The sequence below is a fragment of the Pleurodeles waltl genome, chromosome 11, assembly GCF_031143425.1.
Source record: "Pleurodeles waltl isolate 20211129_DDA chromosome 11, aPleWal1.hap1.20221129, whole genome shotgun sequence".
Classification (NCBI taxonomy): Eukaryota; Metazoa; Chordata; class Amphibia; order Caudata; family Salamandridae; genus Pleurodeles; species Pleurodeles waltl.
Window position 1 is genome coordinate 912,154,874 of NC_090450.1, and position 17,954 is coordinate 912,172,827.

The following is a 17,954-nucleotide window of genomic DNA, read 5'->3' on the forward strand; positions in this document are numbered from 1 at the left end:
AACAACTAACCATTACACTACAACAAATATGACAATCACGAGGCAAGGGGGAACCTGGAAGGGGAAGGTTACCCCCAGACAAATCCACTCTGCTGGACATGGTGTCTGCTCTGTGGGGGTGCTTTTGAGGTGGATGCAGGGAACAGCACCTTCCGAACCAGGCCTGGAATGGGCCACAAGAATGCACTAAATATACGGATTGCTGCAGTGTCTGTCAATTGCTTTGTTACACTTAAGTTTGTGGGTGTTTAGTTTATGTATGGCACATATGATTTGCATAAACTATAATACTTTATAGCATTAAATATATTTCTGTAGTAGGCATATAAAGTCTGGTGTTCAGAACTGGTAATTAAGGGTAACAGGATATGCTTATTTGACACTGCTTGAAGTAAAGGGGTCTCAACAAGCACTGTGCTTCCTTTTTAACTATGAGAAGTATCTGTCACCTTTTAGGTGCCTATAGAAAGATTGTGGAAGCTACCATCCCTAGGAGAAGAATTTGAAACTGTTCTTTCAATAGGTTTAAATCTACAAATAGCATGCAAAAATTCTCAACCTGTTATTCCTTAAAATCCTGCATGAAAAATGTACCTTCCAGCCCTTATTTATATATTTTTTTTTTAATTGACCACACCCACATCTCGCATAGATCACGGAGTGTGGCCTAATGAATGGAGTAGGCTATCCTAGGCAGTGATACCTCGCTACCTTAACCAGAAAAGATCTGCTTGGTGAGAGCTAGAAAGCAAGATCCTGCATTTACCTCCTGCTTCTTTTTACTGGTGAAATACATCTCCAGGGATCAGTGCACCCTTAGTCTGGGTGCAAGCCAGGGAATTCTGAGGGGACAGGTAGTGATTTTAACATGGCACACTAGCACCGGATGACCATTGCCAAAGCACAAGACACTGTTTAGCCAAGTAAGCTACTGCAAATAGCTGATGGTAGGACAAATGAAGCCAGACATTTAGGACATGCTAACCTATCTGTAGGAAGACGTTGCAGTGGATTAAGTAAGAAAAGTTGAAAACGAATGGGGCATACCTGTTCTATACACTTTGGCAAGAAAATGAAATTTCAAGGACACACAAAGGCACAGATCGTTACTGCGTTCCTCAAGGTCCCATCCTCAATGTTCAGCCTTTAGATGGGACCACATGGGTTGGTCCTTTCCAACTCCGGGATTGCCTCATCTGAAACTGGTCCGCTTCCGCTTTTTCAAGCCATAATCAAATTATAATCCTGGATGACACCACTATCTTAGTCTAATTTAACAAAATGACAAGATGCTTGTAACTTACAGTTGGTACAGGTCTATGGGAATGATAACTGTAGATGACGTTTCTTGCCCAGCCACAGTGACCAAGACAACCTTGTGTGTATTACCTGTATCTGGCCTGGCACTTTCCATAGATAGCAAACCTTTCCTTTTTGAGTATTAGTTTTCTGAAAACAGCATTAAATACTCATTTTTGTGATGCCAAAACACCAAGAAAATGTAAACATGCATGTTTAAAAGGAAATTAATATGAACGTACCCGTTAGAATGGATTGATCTACTCTCAAAGTTGTAGATTTGATTGAAGTCAGTCGTATATCTGCAGGAACTTTATCACCAACTATAGCAACAAAGAAAAATGGATTTTATTTACTTAATTCATCACAACTTTCAAAGAGGAGACAAGTCAAAAACTCCAATATAAAGTATACAACTGATACCAATAAAACAAAATTATGAAAAATAGGAGACTGAAATTCAGGAAAAATGCAGAAAGTAACTACTAAGTTATTTGAAGTATTTATATACTGGTCAATATAACGTGTTTTCACATATTATGCAAACCACTATTTGGAGGCACCTGCAAATATTTCATTAAATGGACTCTTTAGTGTGCTTGTTCAATGTAAATCTAACCTAATATCAGCAAATCATGGACAAATAGAAACTTCTCAAACAAACCATTATTTTAAAGTGTTTTTTTGAAAAACATTGCACCTACAGCAGTGCAATTTCAGTAGATTAACATATCCCTGTAAGAAGATAGCGAGTTGATAATCATTCCAGTGAAAACCTCTATACAGAGTGCTATATAATATGCTACGGTGTGCTGAAGCAGGGTTGGTATTTGGTGGGACTACCAGCCCCACTGCAAACCAAGCACTCAAAAGCATACTAAGATCATGATTGATCTGCTTCCCTCCCCTCAACCCCCAGTTCTGAGCGGCCCATCTTTCTCTTACGCGTCATGATGGAAGTACTTGCAAGCATCCCATAGAAGTTTTCTTCCACACCCATGCCGACCAACTGAATCTTTGAAAGATGGGGCCCAAATCATTCATGCAGATTTGTTCACAATGCACACCTGTATGTGCTCTTCTGACTGTCCATGTGCACACAAACTTTCAATGAAGCTGATCGGCAATTTCGATTTTTTGCGACCAGTCAGTGCTTAAATCCATAGTCTAGACACTAAAGTGAAAGGCAGCATAACGAGCAAGATTCTGCGTCAGATTAGCAGTTTTACAGTTCCTGATTGCTGTGTCCCATCATTTCTAGGGATGGCTAGACAGCACAGCGGTTCCAAGACATTCTGTGATCAACCTAAAAAAAAGCTTTCAGGAGTGCTACAGAGGGGCAATGATTCCAGACATGCTGATGGACAGGAGTACATGCTTTGATTGGGCAGAAGTAGTCCTCCCACAGAAAAAGTGGTGACTCTTCATTATCTAGTTGTGTGGGCTAAAGCTCTTTATCAAGTCTATCTAGTGTGTGGCAATAGAGACTGAACTTTAGGTCACATGTGCCACTGCAATGCTATTGATCTCATAACTATAAAACTATTGAGCTCCAACATCAGCACAGAAGGGAAGAAGGAACTCAGGCGGAATGTGCTGCTATATAGAAAGTCCCAGACATCTCCCATTTTTCCATTCCATGGTCAACTTTAGAGATACTTTAACGTGACATTCATTAAGCGCATGCATTTTCTTTCCAATTCCTACTTTAAAGACTTAAGATTTTGATAGACAATAAGCTTTTTACATTAAATTAGTTTTATTTCACATTTAATATATTTATATATTACGTTAACAAACCATAATTTTAACTTCCCCCTTCATCGAAACATAAAAAACCCTTCTGACCTTACCCTAGGAGACACTTCCCTGTACCCTAAAAACTCTATTAATGCTTAACACTACACTTCCTAGAACCACAAAAATTCCTTACTACAACTTAAATCTACCCCTCCGCTGCACCTTCATACTACCACTCCCCGAATCAGAAATCTTACTTCCCCATAATGCTACCCCATCCATAAATACTAAAAATCCCTTCCACCACTTAAGGCTATCTATACTGCACCATAACAAATCCTTACTACCCTTTAAGGCTACCTTTCCCTGGACCCTGAAAAGCCCTCACTACTGCTTATGGCCACCCATCCCTGATCCCCAATCATCCCTTACTACCCTTCTCCGAACCGTAAAGACCTCTTACTATGCTTTAACATTACCTAGTCCTGAACCCTAGAAACCCCTTAATGCTCCCCACCGCTGAACCCTAAAATCCTTCAACTACCCCTTGCAGCAATCCTTCCTTCAACCATAAACAGCCCCCCCCCCCCGAACCCACCAAACCATTTAGCACTAACATGATCCATGCTTGAACTCATTAATGCCACCCTTCTGTGCCCACAAAAAACCCTCCCTGCCCATTAATGTAACATAACCTTGATCCATAAAAAAAAGCTTACTATCTCTTAAAGCCAACTGTAGGAAGTTGGCTCTGTATGCACTATTTCAAAGTAAGGAATAGTATGCACAGAGTCCAAGGGTTCCCCTTAGAGGTAAGATAGTGGCAAAAAGAGATAATACTAATGCTCTATTTTGTGGTAGTGTGGTCGAGCAGTAGGCTTATCAAAGGAGTAGTGTTAAGCATTTGTTGTACATACACAGGCAATAAATGAGGAACACACACTCAGACAATTCCAGGCCAATAGGTTTTTGTATAGAAAAATATATTTTCTTAGTTTATTAAAAGAACCACAGGTTCAAATTCTACATGTAATATCTCATTTGAAAGGTATTGCAGGTAAGTACTTTAGGAACTTTGAATAATCACAATAGCATATATACTTTTGAAATAAAACACATAGCTATTTTAAAACTAGACAGTGCAATTTTCACAGTTCCTGGGGGAGGTAAGTTATTGTTAGTTCTTGCAGGTAAGTAAACCACCTATGGGGTTCAGATTGGGGTCCAAAGTAGCCCACCGTTGGGGGTTCAGAGCAACCCCAAAGTTACCACACTAGCAGCTCAGGTGCAGAGTTCAAAGTGGTGCCCAAAACACAGACTTCAATGGAGAAGGGGGTGCCCCGGTTCCAGTCTGCCAGCAGGTAAGTACCCGCGTCTTCGGAGGGCAGACCAGGGGGGTTTTGTAGGGCACCGGGGGCGGCCGGGTGCAGTGTGCAAACACGTGTCTGGTTTTCAATAGGTTTCAATAAGAGACCAAGGGGTCTCTTCAGCGATGCAGGCAAGGGGGGCTCCTCGGGGTAGCCACCACCTGGGCAAGGGAGAGGGCCTCCTGGGGGTCACTCCTGCACTGGAGTTCCGATCCTTTAGGTCCTGGGGGCTGCGGGTGCAGGGTCTTTTCCAGGCGTCGGGATTTTGGACTCCGACAGTCGCGGCCAGGGGGAGCCTCGGGATTCCCTCTGCAGGCGTCGCTGTGGGGGCCCAGGGGGGACAACTTTGGTTAATCAGTCTTCGAGTCGCCTGGGGGTCCTCCCTGTAGCGTTGTTTCTTCACCAGTCGAGTCGGGGGTCGCCGGGTGCAGTGTTGCAAGTCTCACGCTTCTGGCAGGGGTCTTTAAAGCTGCTCCTCTGGAAACAAAGTTGCAGTCTTTGTTGAACAGGGCCGCTGTTCTCGGGAGTTTCTTGGTCCTTTTAGAGCAGGGCAGTCCTCGGAGGATTCAGAGGTCGCTGGTCCTGGGGAAAGCGTAGCTGGAGCAGTTTTCTTCCGAAGGGGGGGGAGACAGGCCGGTAGAGCTGGGGCCAAGGCAGTTGGTATCTCCGTCTTCTCTGCAGGGTTTTTCAGCTCAGCAGTCCTCTTCTTAGGTTGCAGGAATCTGATTTCCTAGGTTCAGGGGAGCCCCTAAATACAGAATTTAGGGGTGTGTTTAGGTCAGGCAGGGCAGTAGCCAATGGCTACTAGCCCCGAGGGTGGGTACACCCTCTTTGTGCCTCCTCCCAAGGGGAGGGGGTCACATTCCTATCCCTATTAGGGGGATCCTCCATCTGCAAGATGGAGGATTCCTAAAAGTCAGTCTCACTTCAGCTCAGGTTGACTTAGGGGCTGTCCTGACTGGTCAGTGACTCCTCCTTGTTTTTCTCATTATCTCCTCCGGCCTTGCCGCCAAAAGTGGGGCCGTGGCCGGAGGGGGCGGCAACTCCACTAGCTGTAATGCCCTGTGATGCTGGAACAAAGGGGGTGAGCCTTTGAGGCTCACCGCCAGGTGTTACAGCTCCTGCCTGGGGGAGGTGGATAGCATCTCCACCCAGTGTAGGCTTTGTTACTAGCCACAGAGTGACAAAGGCACTCTCCCCATGTGGCCAGCAACATGTCTCGAGTGTGGCAGGCTGCTAAAACCAGTCAGCCTACACAGGTAGTTGGTTAAGGTTTCAGGGGGCACCTCTAAGGTGCCCTCTGGGGTGTATTTCACAATAAAATGTACACTGGCATCAGTGTGCATTTATTGTGCTGAGAAGTTTGATACCAAACTTCCCAGTTTTCAGTGTAGCCATTATGGTGCTGTGGAGTTCGTGTATGACAGACTCCCAGACCATATACTCTTATGGCTACCCTGCACTTACAATGTCTAAGGTTTGGCTTAGACACTGTAGGGGCACAGTGCTCATGCACTGGTGCCCTCACCTATGGTATAGTGCACCCTGCCTTTGGGCTGTAAGGCCTGCTAGAGGGGTGACTGATCTATACTGCATAGGCAGTGTGAGGTTGGCAAGGCACCCTGAGGGGAGTGCCATGTCGACTTACTCGTTTTGTCCTCACCAGCACACACAAGCTGGCAAGCAGTGTGACTGTGCTGAGTAAGGGGTCCCCAGGGTGGCATAAGACATGCTGCAGCCCTTAGAGACCTTCCCTGGCATCAGGGCCCTTGGTACCAGGGGTACCAGTTACAAGGGACTTACCTGGATGCCAGGGTGTGCCAATTGTGTGAACAAAAGTACAGGTTTAGGGAAAGAACACTGGTGCTGGGGGCCTGGTTAGCAGGCCTCAGCACACTTTCAATTCAAAACATAGCATCAGCAAAGGCAAAAAGTCAGGGGGTAACCATGCCAAGGAGGCATTTCCTTACACCAACCTTTCCCTGAACTATAAAAATCCCTTGCTACCACTTAATGGAAGAGATCGCTGAACTCTTACAACCCTCTTAACAATAGCACTCCCTAAAGGGAAGTGACTACCTTTTATGCTTCCCTTTTCTGAACCCTGAAAGCACCATACTCCGAGGGATAACACAGGCCTCTGCAGTCCCCGTATTGGTAAAGTACGCTCGTCACAACTTACAAAATAACATTGCAAAGTGAGGACAACAGCAGAACTTTAACACCAGGGTATCTAGTCTGTAAAATAATTTAAAAAACCATGCAAAAGTAAGATAGAAGAAATTAGTGAAGCAAATCTCTCAACTCTGGTACAGCAGATTTCCAGCAGGTTAGGACTCCCCTCAAAAGATACTTTATATTTTTTTTATATATCAGACAATATCAAAAGGTCATAATGAGCCCTTGGGTCAATCTGAAAGGAGAAATGGTAGGGCACACCCAGTAACCCAAAGCTACTAGCTGAATGCGACCAAGCCAAAAAGAGGACAACACTAAACCACCAGGCTGCAAAGACTGCAACATTCCATGCTTAGTAAAGTACCCCTCCTCCCCACCCATCAAATTATGTGACATAACAGCACAACATTCTGTCTAACAATAATAAAAAAAAAACATGGACAGAATTAGGAGGCATAGGACCTGAAGTATTTGATAGTTAGAAGGTACTATATTTAAAATGCATTTTAAAGTAGAAGTTACCCAACTTTGATGGATACAGGGGCGTGAAATTCCTATCGCTCAATGCCCAGGACATACTGTTTGGGGTCAAGGACAGCAACCTAATGTTTTTATAATCCTTGGGACAAACAGACCCAACCCCCTGCAGCACAAACCCTTTGGCTGCAGGTTTACAGGGAAGACAACTGGCTGCAGTTGAGGTAATATTTGTATCCATATGTTTATGCTGTTCAGACTTTTTTTTATGTTTCATTAATGCAAAGCCTTTATTATTAGGCTGAGTGCTCTGAAATATTATAAGCTCACACTGCACTTCTGACTGTGGTTCTAGAAAAAAGAAAAGAAAAACATTAAAAAAAAAAAAAAAAAGGGTAAAGACGTTTGAAACATTTTGCAATATGAGGCTATGTAGAATGCTCCCAGAACACTATGATTAGATGTAAATGTTTGCAGAAGCGTGTAAGCAAGATTGATGATTCTTTGTTTTAAACTAAAATGTTCAGAAAAAATTAAAGTAAAATAAACGTTTTTACTAAATTACTGCGAATTTTAGGTACTATTTCTTTAAAGCATCATTTAGTAAAAAGTGTTGATGCATGCTAGTATTGCCAAAACAACATTCAGAATGGAAAATCCATGTGACCAGTTTCAACAGGATTATGGGAAGCATGAAAATAAACAAGCATTGCCAAAGTCAACCGATCTAACATTGGTGGTCAGTCTTTTGGTTTTGTCAACGTTTTTTTTTTCTTTTTTTCTTTTTTTTAACATGGGTTGTGTAAATCTTGTTGTGGGAGCTGCCAGGCCCTCACCGTTGTATTTACAAAAACAAAAAAAACAACAAAAAAAAACAAAAAATAAAATAAAAGGCATTGGCGAAAAGCAAAAAAGAAATGTAGGTCTCAAAAAAGCACACATTGCTACAGTAGTTCCTAGCACTGAAAAAAACTACTTGCTATCACCCACCCTCTGTAAAATCACCCAATAGATTGATAGAGAGAAATAGATTTTCAATAAAAACAAAAAAAAGTATTGTTTAGCGCCAGACTTAATTAGGGGCCCAATTCTTAAAGAAAGTCACAAAAATGCACCCATGACATGTCTTTGCATTGGTGCAGAATTATGGCTTTCATGAGTTCACAAGACTTTACAGTTGTAGACCAGGAAATCATACTACTAGAAAATATTTCTAAATTGTATTTTAGCATGAACAAATAGGCATGCGTGGATTTGCTCATGCGAAAATCTATTGAGCATTTACAAGTTCTTTCCTGCCAACCACTTTTTCACCAACCCTAAAAGAATTTCCACTTTTGCCCTTGTCCGAAGTAAATTTCCTACCTTTTTCAGTATAGGAAAGAAAGCTGGTGAAGATCCTTAAAACATGAAAGTTATGTTTGCACAGACTCCAAGGCATTCCAACCCTGGAAATTTGCTTATCAGCCCCAGTATGTTGATCTGTGCGAAGGTGGCAAAATAAGGAAATTGCTAGTATTGAAGCCCTACTATAGTATTAGTCCTGACTTAATCAGAGAGGCTATAAAACAGAGGTCTTATATAATGAGATTGCTGCCATAATGTATCGCCATACTACATGGTACCAAAGGGACAAGTAGAATTAATTTTTTTTTGGTAACAGGACAGTAAGATTTATGAAGCAACTGGTTCCATGGACATGCTCAGTGTATTAAATTCTACACCCCTGTGGATACTTCAACGTCCTGTAGGCTCCTCATCCTTAAAGTATTGGTAGGCATCAGACTGAGTCAAGAATTTTCCCAGCAGTACTCAGAGCTAGGATCATGGAGCGACTCAGCAACGCCAGCTATAGAACAAACATCACTATGAGAACGGACACCATGATTTCATAAAGATATTGTCTGCGCCAGTCACATTAGTTCTGTTTAGATTTCAGAGACGCCAAGACAACAAAAAAGGGAAAATATCCTAACATGTTACCATAAAGTACAGCCATCCTCAGAAGAAAGATTGGAGGGAATTCAAAGGAAAATAAAATACTCCTCAGAAAAGGCATTACCAAAAGAAACCGTTTTGGACAACAGTTTAATTACAAAACATCAAACTCCTTTGACAATCCTATGTGCAGTACTGCTTCTTACCACACATTTTCGTGATTTAAAAGATATTTTCTGTAAAGTGCTGCATTGAAAACCATAGCTATCAGTAGGGCATGTTCATGATAAACCTGTAAAATAAATCTCAGTCCCACGAGAATTGGCAATTGCTTAAGGAAGATCTACAAGGGTAAAAGAGGAAGAAATGTAATATGGTTCCATTGTCAATATCACTAAGCAATAAGACTACAATCGTATCAACAATGTTGCCCCACAATGTAATTAATATACAGCTCCTGACCCACCTGTGAAGCTGTGCATCAAGAGATTGGACCACGGCCATGATCTAATTCAAATGGGATTTACGAATATGCTTCACAGCCATGAATAAGCCACACCTTTACAGGAATGAAGACTCTACTTTTACCATTACTGTTAGTTTTGTTCAGTGAGTATTACTTTCCCTCAGGTTCCATTTACAGATTTCCCCACCTTTGGTTTTATAGCTCTGAGAATCTGTAAGTTAAAACATCTCAAAAAGGTGACAGAAAACAGCAAGCAGTTATTACTGTAAGAGTGAGGACAGTTACAATGCAGAGCAATACTAGAAAGATTGCCTTGAGTCTCTAGGCAGTGACACGGGAACCTCCGTAAACTACATAACCTCCTTGAATGAGCTAGTTGAACATTAAGAAAAGGAGACCAACCTACCTCTCCTCCTTCATTTAACAGGCACAAAGGTCCGCCTGAAGCAAATGCTGGGCATGACTATTGGTTCAGAATCATTGCTACCACCTTCTCTGGCCCTGGTTTCCACCGAGAAGTCTTTTTACATGAAAGTCTGAACTGATTTTATCACCACATCCAACGCTGCACACTTACACAGAAGTGCAGTACTGTATATAGGAAATGCTCTAACCACCCTAAAACAAATCAGTTCACTGTCGTGACAAGTAATTTCTTATTAGCTATTCTAAGTCTGACTTCATACAGTGTCTTCCTTTCATCTAAAATACTGGAGCATTAAAATCAAGCACATTCAACCATAGTGACCTCTCTGCAGGATTTTTCAATCACAGGTCAGACAAGGCTCTAACAGAACAGCTCTGAACATAGCTCTTAACAACAGACCTCAATTTTACAAAGCCCGACATTTTCAGACGTGTTCTATATTAATATAGAGCTGGTTGCCAAATTACAGAGTCGCACATAGACACTGCGATTTGATAGCACTTCCTCGGTTTACTACAGGGACACAGCAGCATGACAAACATCCTACATGAATTGCTTATGCAACTATAAGCAATATGCATCTCGCAGAGGAGCCATGTTGTGAAAGAGAGCAGCACTGCTGCAAATACTCATTAGTTAGTACATTCAGGAACTACACAGCAGAAAAAACATGCAGGCCCAGTCATAATTACAGGGGAAGAAAGTGGAGAAAACTAGGAGCAAAGATGTAAAAGCGAGTTTGAATAATTTTTAGGTACACAATTGATGCAGCTGGTTTGAATAGTTGAGTGTACATATCTAAACAAGTTAAACCAAAACTGCATGTTCCTAAATGTCAGCGCCATTATTGCATATAAAAGCTAATCTAAGCCATCATGCCCTTGAGCAGGAGAAAAAATAGCATTAGACAAACAATGAGCAAGGCCAAAAATGGGAAAGAATTTGAATGCACTCCCTGATGTGGGGAGGGTTATGTTGAGACATATGATAGCAGCTGTTTTTCAGCTATCACAACGACACAAGAACAGCAGGCTAATGCCTTTGCCCAATGCAGGATAAACCAGGCGTCAATCTACACACACACGGATAAGTTTATAAAGAAAGAAGAAAAAGAAAAAAGGGCAAATCAGTGCATATTTAAGTCAGCAAGTTTAAAATGAAGTGTGGAAAATAAGGTAAATCAGGCTTAATGTCTGGAAATGAAGATCCTTGAATACTGCAAATGTATTGATTTCAAAAACGAGTTTGTAGGTACTTCAACCCAAAGGTATTATCTAATGAACACTACTGTTTGTACTCCTGGATACCAGAGTCCGTGTCAAAGTCCATTTCAGGGCTGTGAATCAAACACCACATGATGCTTTACTACTTGTATCCAGGTCAAGAGACCACCTGCACCGTCACTTAAATTCATCAGGTGCATGTGCTGTGAAGGCATGTGCTGTGAAATGAAAATGTCACTTACCCAGTGTACATCTGTTCGTGGCATCAGTCGCAGTAGATTCGCATGTTCTGCAATAGCTCGCCATCTGGTGTTGGGCCGGAGTGTTACAAGTTGTTTTTCTTCGAAGAAGTCTTTCGAGTCACGGGACCGAGTGACTCCTCCTTTTGTCTCCATTGCGCATGGGCGTCGACTCCATCCTCGATTGTTTTTCCCCGCAGAGGGTGAGGTAGGAGTTGAATTGTAGTAATAGTGCCCATGCAATGGAGTGACTAAGTATGCACTTATTTAAGGTTGAGATGATACATATATAAATAATTGAAGGTAACTTCCAAACTGCTACAGGCTCCCGGGGAGGCGGGTGGGCACATGCGAATCTACTGCGACTGATGCCACGAACAGATGTACACTGGGTAAGTGACATTTTCAGTTCGATGGCATCTGTCGCTGTAGATACGCATGTTCTGCAATAGACTAGTAAGCAGTTATTTCCCCAAAAGCGGTGGATCAGCCTGTAGGAGTGGAAGTAGTCTGAAATAATGTCCTTAATACAGCTTGACCTACTGTGGCTTGTTGTGCGGATAACACGTCTACACAGTAGTGCTTGGTGAATGTGTGAGGCGTAGACCATGTGGCTGCCTTACATATTTCTTGCATTGGGATGTTTCCTAGAAAGGCCATGGTAGCACCTTTCTTTCTGGTTGAGTGTGCCCTTGGTGTAATGGGCAGCTGTCGTTTAGCTTTAAGGTAGCAGATTTGGATGCATTTAACTATCCATCTGGCTATACCTTGTTTTGAAATTGGGTTTCCTGCATGAGGTTTTTGAAATGCAATAAAGAGTTGTTTAGTCTTTCTGATGTTCTTTGTTCTGTCAATGTAATACATTAATGCTCTTTTGACATCTAATGTATGTAGTGCCCTTTCAGCTACGGTATCTGGCTGTGGAAAGAACACCGGAAGTTCCACTGTTTGATTTAGATGGAACGGTGAAATAACCTTTGGCAAAAATTTAGGATTGGTCCTTAGGACGACTTTATTTTTGTGTAGTTGAATAAAAGGTTCCTGTATAGTAAACGCCTGAATCTCGCTTACTCTTCTCAGGGAAGTAATGGCGATGAGAAATGCCACCTTCCAGGTTAGGAACTGTATGTCGCAGGAGTGCATGGGTTCAAAAGGTGGACCCATAAGTCTAGTTAGGACAACATTTAGGTTCCATGAAGGAACAGGTAGTGTTCTTGGTGGTATAATTCTCCTAAGGCCCTCCATGAATGCTTTAATGACTGGTATTTTATATAGGGAAGTTGAATAGGTAGTCTGCAGGTATGCAGATATTGCTGCAAGGTGAATCTTAATGGAAGAGAAAGCTAGGTTAGATTTTTGTAAGTGAAGCAAGTAACCCACTACATGTTCTGGAGTTGTGTGTAATGGTTGTATTTGATTAATATGGCAGTAGCAAACAAACCTCTTCCATTTACTTGCATAGCAGTGCCTGGTGGATGGCCTTCTTGCTTGTTTTATGACTTCCATACATTCTTGGGTAAGTTGTAAGTGCCCGAATTCTAGGATTTCAGGAGCCAGATTGCTAGATTCAGCGATGCTGGATCTGGGTGTCTGATCTTTTGGTTGTGCTGTGTCAACAGATCTGGCCTGTTGGGCAATTTGATGCAGGGTACCACTGATAGGTCTAGCAGCGTTGTGTACCAGGGTTGCCTTGCCCAAGTTGGTGCTATCAATATGAGTTTGAGTTTGCTTTGACTGAGTTTGTTTACCAGGTAAGGAAGGAGAGGGAGAGGAGGAAAAGCGTAAGCAAATATCCCTGACCAGTTCATCCATAGGGCATTGCCTTGGGATTGTTTGTGTGGGTATCTGGATGCGAAGTTTTGGCATTTTGCGTTCTCCCTTGTCGCAAACAAGTCTATCTGAGGTGTTCCCCAGAGTTTGAAATAAGTGTTCAGTATTTGGGGGTGAATTTCCCATTCGTGGACCTGTTGGTGATCTCGAGAGAGATTGTCTGCGAGTTGATTTTGTATCCCTGGTATAAACTGTGCAATTAGGCGAATTTGGTTGTGAATTGCCCAATGCCAAATTTTTTGTGCTAACATGCTTAACTGCGTGGAGTGCGTCCCTCCCTGCTTGTTTAGATAATACATTGTTGTCATGTTGTCTGTTTTGACGAGAATGTATTTGTGAACTATTATTGGTTGGAAAGCTTTTAGTGCTTGAAAAACTGCAAGAAGTTCTAGGTGATTGATATGCAGTTTTGTTTGATGTACGTTCCATTGTCCTTGTATGCTGTGTTGATCGAGGTGTGCTCCCCACCCTGTCATGGAAGCATCTGTTGTTATTACGTATTGTGGCACTGGGTCTTGGAAAGGCCGCCCCTTGTTTAAATTTATGTCGTTCCACCACAGAAGCGAGAGGTAAGTTTGGCGGTCTATTAACACCAGATCTAGAAGGTGACCCTGTGCTTGAGACCACTGTGATGCTAGGCATTGTTGTAAGGGCCTCATGTGCAGTCTTGCGTTTGGGACAATGGCTATGCATGATGACATCATGCCTAGGAGTTGTAATACCATCTTTGCTTGTATCTTTTGTGTTGGATACATGCGTTGTATGATGGTGTTGAAATTTTGAATTCTTTGTGGACTTGGAGTGGCTACTCCTTTTGATGTGTCTATTATGGCTCCCAGGTATTGTTGTACTTTGCGTGGCCGAATCTTGGATTTTGTGAAATTGACGGTGAACCCTAGTTTGAAGAGGGTTTGTATGATATGATTTGTGTGATTTGAGCACTCTATTAACGAATGGGCCTTGATTAGCCAGTCGTCTAGATATGGGAACACATGTATTTGCTGCCTTCTGATGTGTGCAGCGACTACCGCTAGACATTTGGTAAAGACTCTTGGTGCGGTTGTTAATCCGAAAGGCAGTACCTTGAATTGGTAATGTATTCCTTTGAATACAAACCTTAGGTATTTCCTGTGCGATGGGTGAATTGGTATATGGAAATAAGCATCCTTGAGGTCTAAAGTTGCCATGTAGTCGTGCAGCTTTAGCAATGGCAATACTTCTTGTAGTGTGACCATGTGGAAGTGGTCTGATTTGATGAAAGTGTTGACTACTCTGAGGTCTAGGATTGGTCTCAGTGTTTTGTCCTTCTTTGGTATCAGAAAGTACAGTGAGTAAACTCCTGTGTTTATTTGTGTGTTTGGCACTAATTCGATTGCATTCTTTTGCAATAGTGCCTGCACTTCTATCTCTAGGAGATTGGAATGGTGTGTTGTTAAATTTTGTGCTTTTGGTGGTATGTTTGGAGGGAACTGTAGAAATTCTATGCAGTAACCATGTTGGATAATTGCTAGAACCCAAGTGTCTGTAGTGATTTTCTCCCATGCTCTGTAATAATGACCTATTCGTCCCCCCACTGGTGTTGTGTGGAGGGGGTGAGTGACATGTGAGTCACTGTTTAGTAGTAGGGGTTTTGGGGCTTTGGAATCTTCCTCTATTTCTAGGGAATTGCCCTCCTCTATATTGTCCCCGAAAACCTCCTCTATACTGTCCTTGGTAACTGGACGGTGTGGCTTGTGAGGTGCTGGCTTGTGTGCTTTGACCCCGAAACCCCCCTCGAAAGGGCGTTTTACGGAATGAGCTGTAATTCCCTCTGCTCTGCGGGGAGTAGAGTGCGCCCATGGCTTTGGCAGTGTCCGTATCTTTTTTGAGTTTCTCAATCGCTGTGTCCACTTCTGGACCGAACAGTTCTTTTTCATTAAAAGGCATATTGAGAACTGCTTGTTGAATCTCTGGTTTAAATCCAGACGTTCGGAGCCATGCATGCCTTCTGATAGTTACAGATGTATTAATTGTCCGTGCAGCTGTATCTGCAGCGTCCATGGAGGAGCGGATCTGGTTGTTGGAGATGGCCTGTCCCTCCTCAACCACTTGTTTTGCCCTATTTTGGAAGTCTTTGGGCAGATGTTCAATGAGATGTTGCATCTCGTCCCAGTGGGCTCTGTCATAGCGCGCAAGTAGTGCCTGGGAGTTCGCGATGCGCCACTGGTTTGCAGCTTGTGCTGCGACTCTTTTACCAGCTGCATCAAACTTGCGGCTTTCTTTATCTGGGGGTGGTGCATCTCCAGATGTGTGAGAGTTGGCCCTTTTCCTTGCTGCTCCTACAACAACAGAGTCTGGTGGCAGCTGTGTTGTGATGAAAGCCGGGTCTGTAGGAGGCGGCTTATACTTTTTTTCCACCCTTGGTGTGATTGCCCTACTTTTGACCGGGTCCTTAAATATGTCTTTTGCGTGCCGGAGCATACCAGGGAGCATAGGCAGGCTTTGGTAGGAGCTGTGGGTGGAGGAGAGTGTGTTGAACAGGAAATCATCCTCGACCTGTTCTGAGTGGAGGCTTACGTTGTGAAATTGTGCTGCTCTAGCCACCACCTGAGAGTACGCGGTGCTGTCTTCTGGTGGAGATGGTTTTGTAGGGTATGCCTCTGGGCTGTTATCTGACACTGGGGCGTCGTATAGGTCCCATGCGTCCTGGTCTTGGTCACCCTGGCTCATGGTGGTGTGAGCTGGGGAGTGTGATGGCGTTTGTGCTGGTGAAACGTTAATCACGGGCGGAGGAGAGGGTGGTGGTGTAACTCTTTTCACCACTTTTGGTTGTGGTACTTGTTCCGCCTGGAACTCCAACCTTCTCTTTCTCCTAATGGGGGGAAGGGTGCTTATTTTTCCTGTCCCCTGCTGAATGAAGATACGCTTTTGCGTATGGTCCGCATCAGTTGCTTGTAGCTCTTCCTCAAACCTATGCTTCTGCATTTGGGAGGTTAGCGAGTGCTCTTCTGTATAAGAGCCTGAAGCTGGGTCGCTTGCAGTTTGTTTCGGCGTCGAAACTGTGTCTGCGTGTTTTTTCGACTCCGAGGTGACTTTTTTCCTTTTCGGTGCCGAAACCTCTCGGCGTCGATCTGTTTCGGTGCCGCTGTCTCGGCGTCGAGCCGTGTCCACACCGGCATCTCGGTGTCGAGGCTTGTCTCCAGCACTTTCTCGGTCCCGAGAAGGCTGCGTGCCGGTGTCTCGACCGGAGTCGGACGATCTCGGCACTGTTTGGGCCTTTTTCGGTGCCGACGGTCGGTCACCGATTTTATGGGTTGAGCCATGGCCTGGTGGCAGTGGCGTCCCCTGGGCCTTGTAAATGTTTCTTTGTGTGGTTTTCGACGTCTTACTCACGGTTTGTGTATCGTCGAATCCTTCGGAGTCTGAGTCTTGGATCGAGAAGGTACCTTCCTCTTCCTGTTCCTCGAACTCCCGTTGGGCTGTCGGTGCGGACGCCATTTGAAGTCTTCTGGCTCGACGGTCTCGGAGTGTTTTTCGGGACCGGAACGCACGACAGGCCTCGCAGGTGTCTTCGCTGTGCTCAGGTGACAGGCACAGGTTGCAGACCAAGTGTTGGTCTGTGTAGGGGTATTTATTGTGGCATTTGGGGCAGAAACGGAACGGGGTCCGTTCCATCGGCGTTCCTCAGCACGCGGTCGGGCCGACCAGGCCCCGACGGAGGATCGAAAAACTACCCCGAAGGGCACCGGAGCTCTTCGATCTTCGATGCGGTGTTGAATCTAAGTACGCCGATCCCGAACGCAACAATACCGACGAAAATCTTCCGAAATTAACTATTTTTTCCGTTCCGAAACTCGGAGCGACAGGAACACGTCCGAACCCGATGGCGGAAAAAAAACAATCGAGGATGGAGTCGACGCCCATGCGCAATGGAGACAAAAGGAGGAGTCACTCGGTCCCGTGACTCGAAAGACTTCTTCGAAGAAAAACAACTTGTAACACTCCGGCCCAACACCAGATGGCGAGCTATTGCAGAACATGCGTATCTACAGCGACAGATGCCATCGAACATAACACTTATTCCAACTGCCTTCTCCTGTAAGCAACGCATATGTGCTTAATCTTCACTACCCTCAGAGCCTCAACTCTTGATGCAGAAGACCACGGCTTGAAACGGAGAGAGGAGGACCAAGCTTTCAGACCCTCCTGGGGGGTTTGAACCTCAGCAGGCGGGAGAGTTAGGGAGGGTGTTAGGGTGAGTAAGTAGTTAGGGAGAGAGGTTGGGGGTTATACACTGAAGGCAGAAAATGGCTGGAAAAACAAGGTCTGTGATGTTACTATTTGTCAGGCCAAGTCTGCATCTCTTTTTGTACTTGTATGCTATATTCCAAGAGCACACATATTGGTGTTATCGTTACAATATGTTAAAAAAGCAATTTAACAAAGAGGTTAATTTAAATGTTTTTATTTTAAGAGACAAATGTGCGATTTTGAAAATTTCTAGTGCATATTTGGGTAAAACTAATATTTATAAAAGTAAAATCCTATTAGGTTTCGGACGGAGTAGAGCCACAAGAAAATATATTCACTTCGGGGAAATTGTTACTGCACTTGATCACTGTCTATGGTTAATGCTACCGTGCTTTGCCATTAATAACTTGTGAAGGGTTGCGATACCCCCACAGGTGTGTGCTATGTAAAACACCTTCAATAAAATAAAGGCTATTTTTAAAGCACCTTCACTGACCATCTACCCGAATCTTACAAACTCTTCGGCCGTGCGTACTATGC

The 17,954-nt window shown here is 43.6% G+C and overlaps 1 protein-coding gene across 3 annotated transcripts in view; it reads right to left on the reverse strand.

Annotated features, from left to right (window-relative positions):
* The window catches only part of ATP2A2 (ATPase sarcoplasmic/endoplasmic reticulum Ca2+ transporting 2), a 263,413-nt gene that overhangs the window by 174,832 nt on the left and 70,627 nt on the right, over positions 1–17,954 (reverse strand). For all 3 annotated transcript variants that reach the window (XR_011199488.1, XM_069214880.1, XM_069214879.1), the window contains exon 6: positions 1,542–1,622. Coding sequence is in view for 2 of the 3 variants with exons in the window: in XM_069214880.1 (XP_069070981.1) it covers positions 1,542–1,622 (81 nt within the window). In the remaining variant the exon portion in view is untranslated. The remainder of the gene's footprint in view (positions 1–1,541; positions 1,623–17,954) is intronic.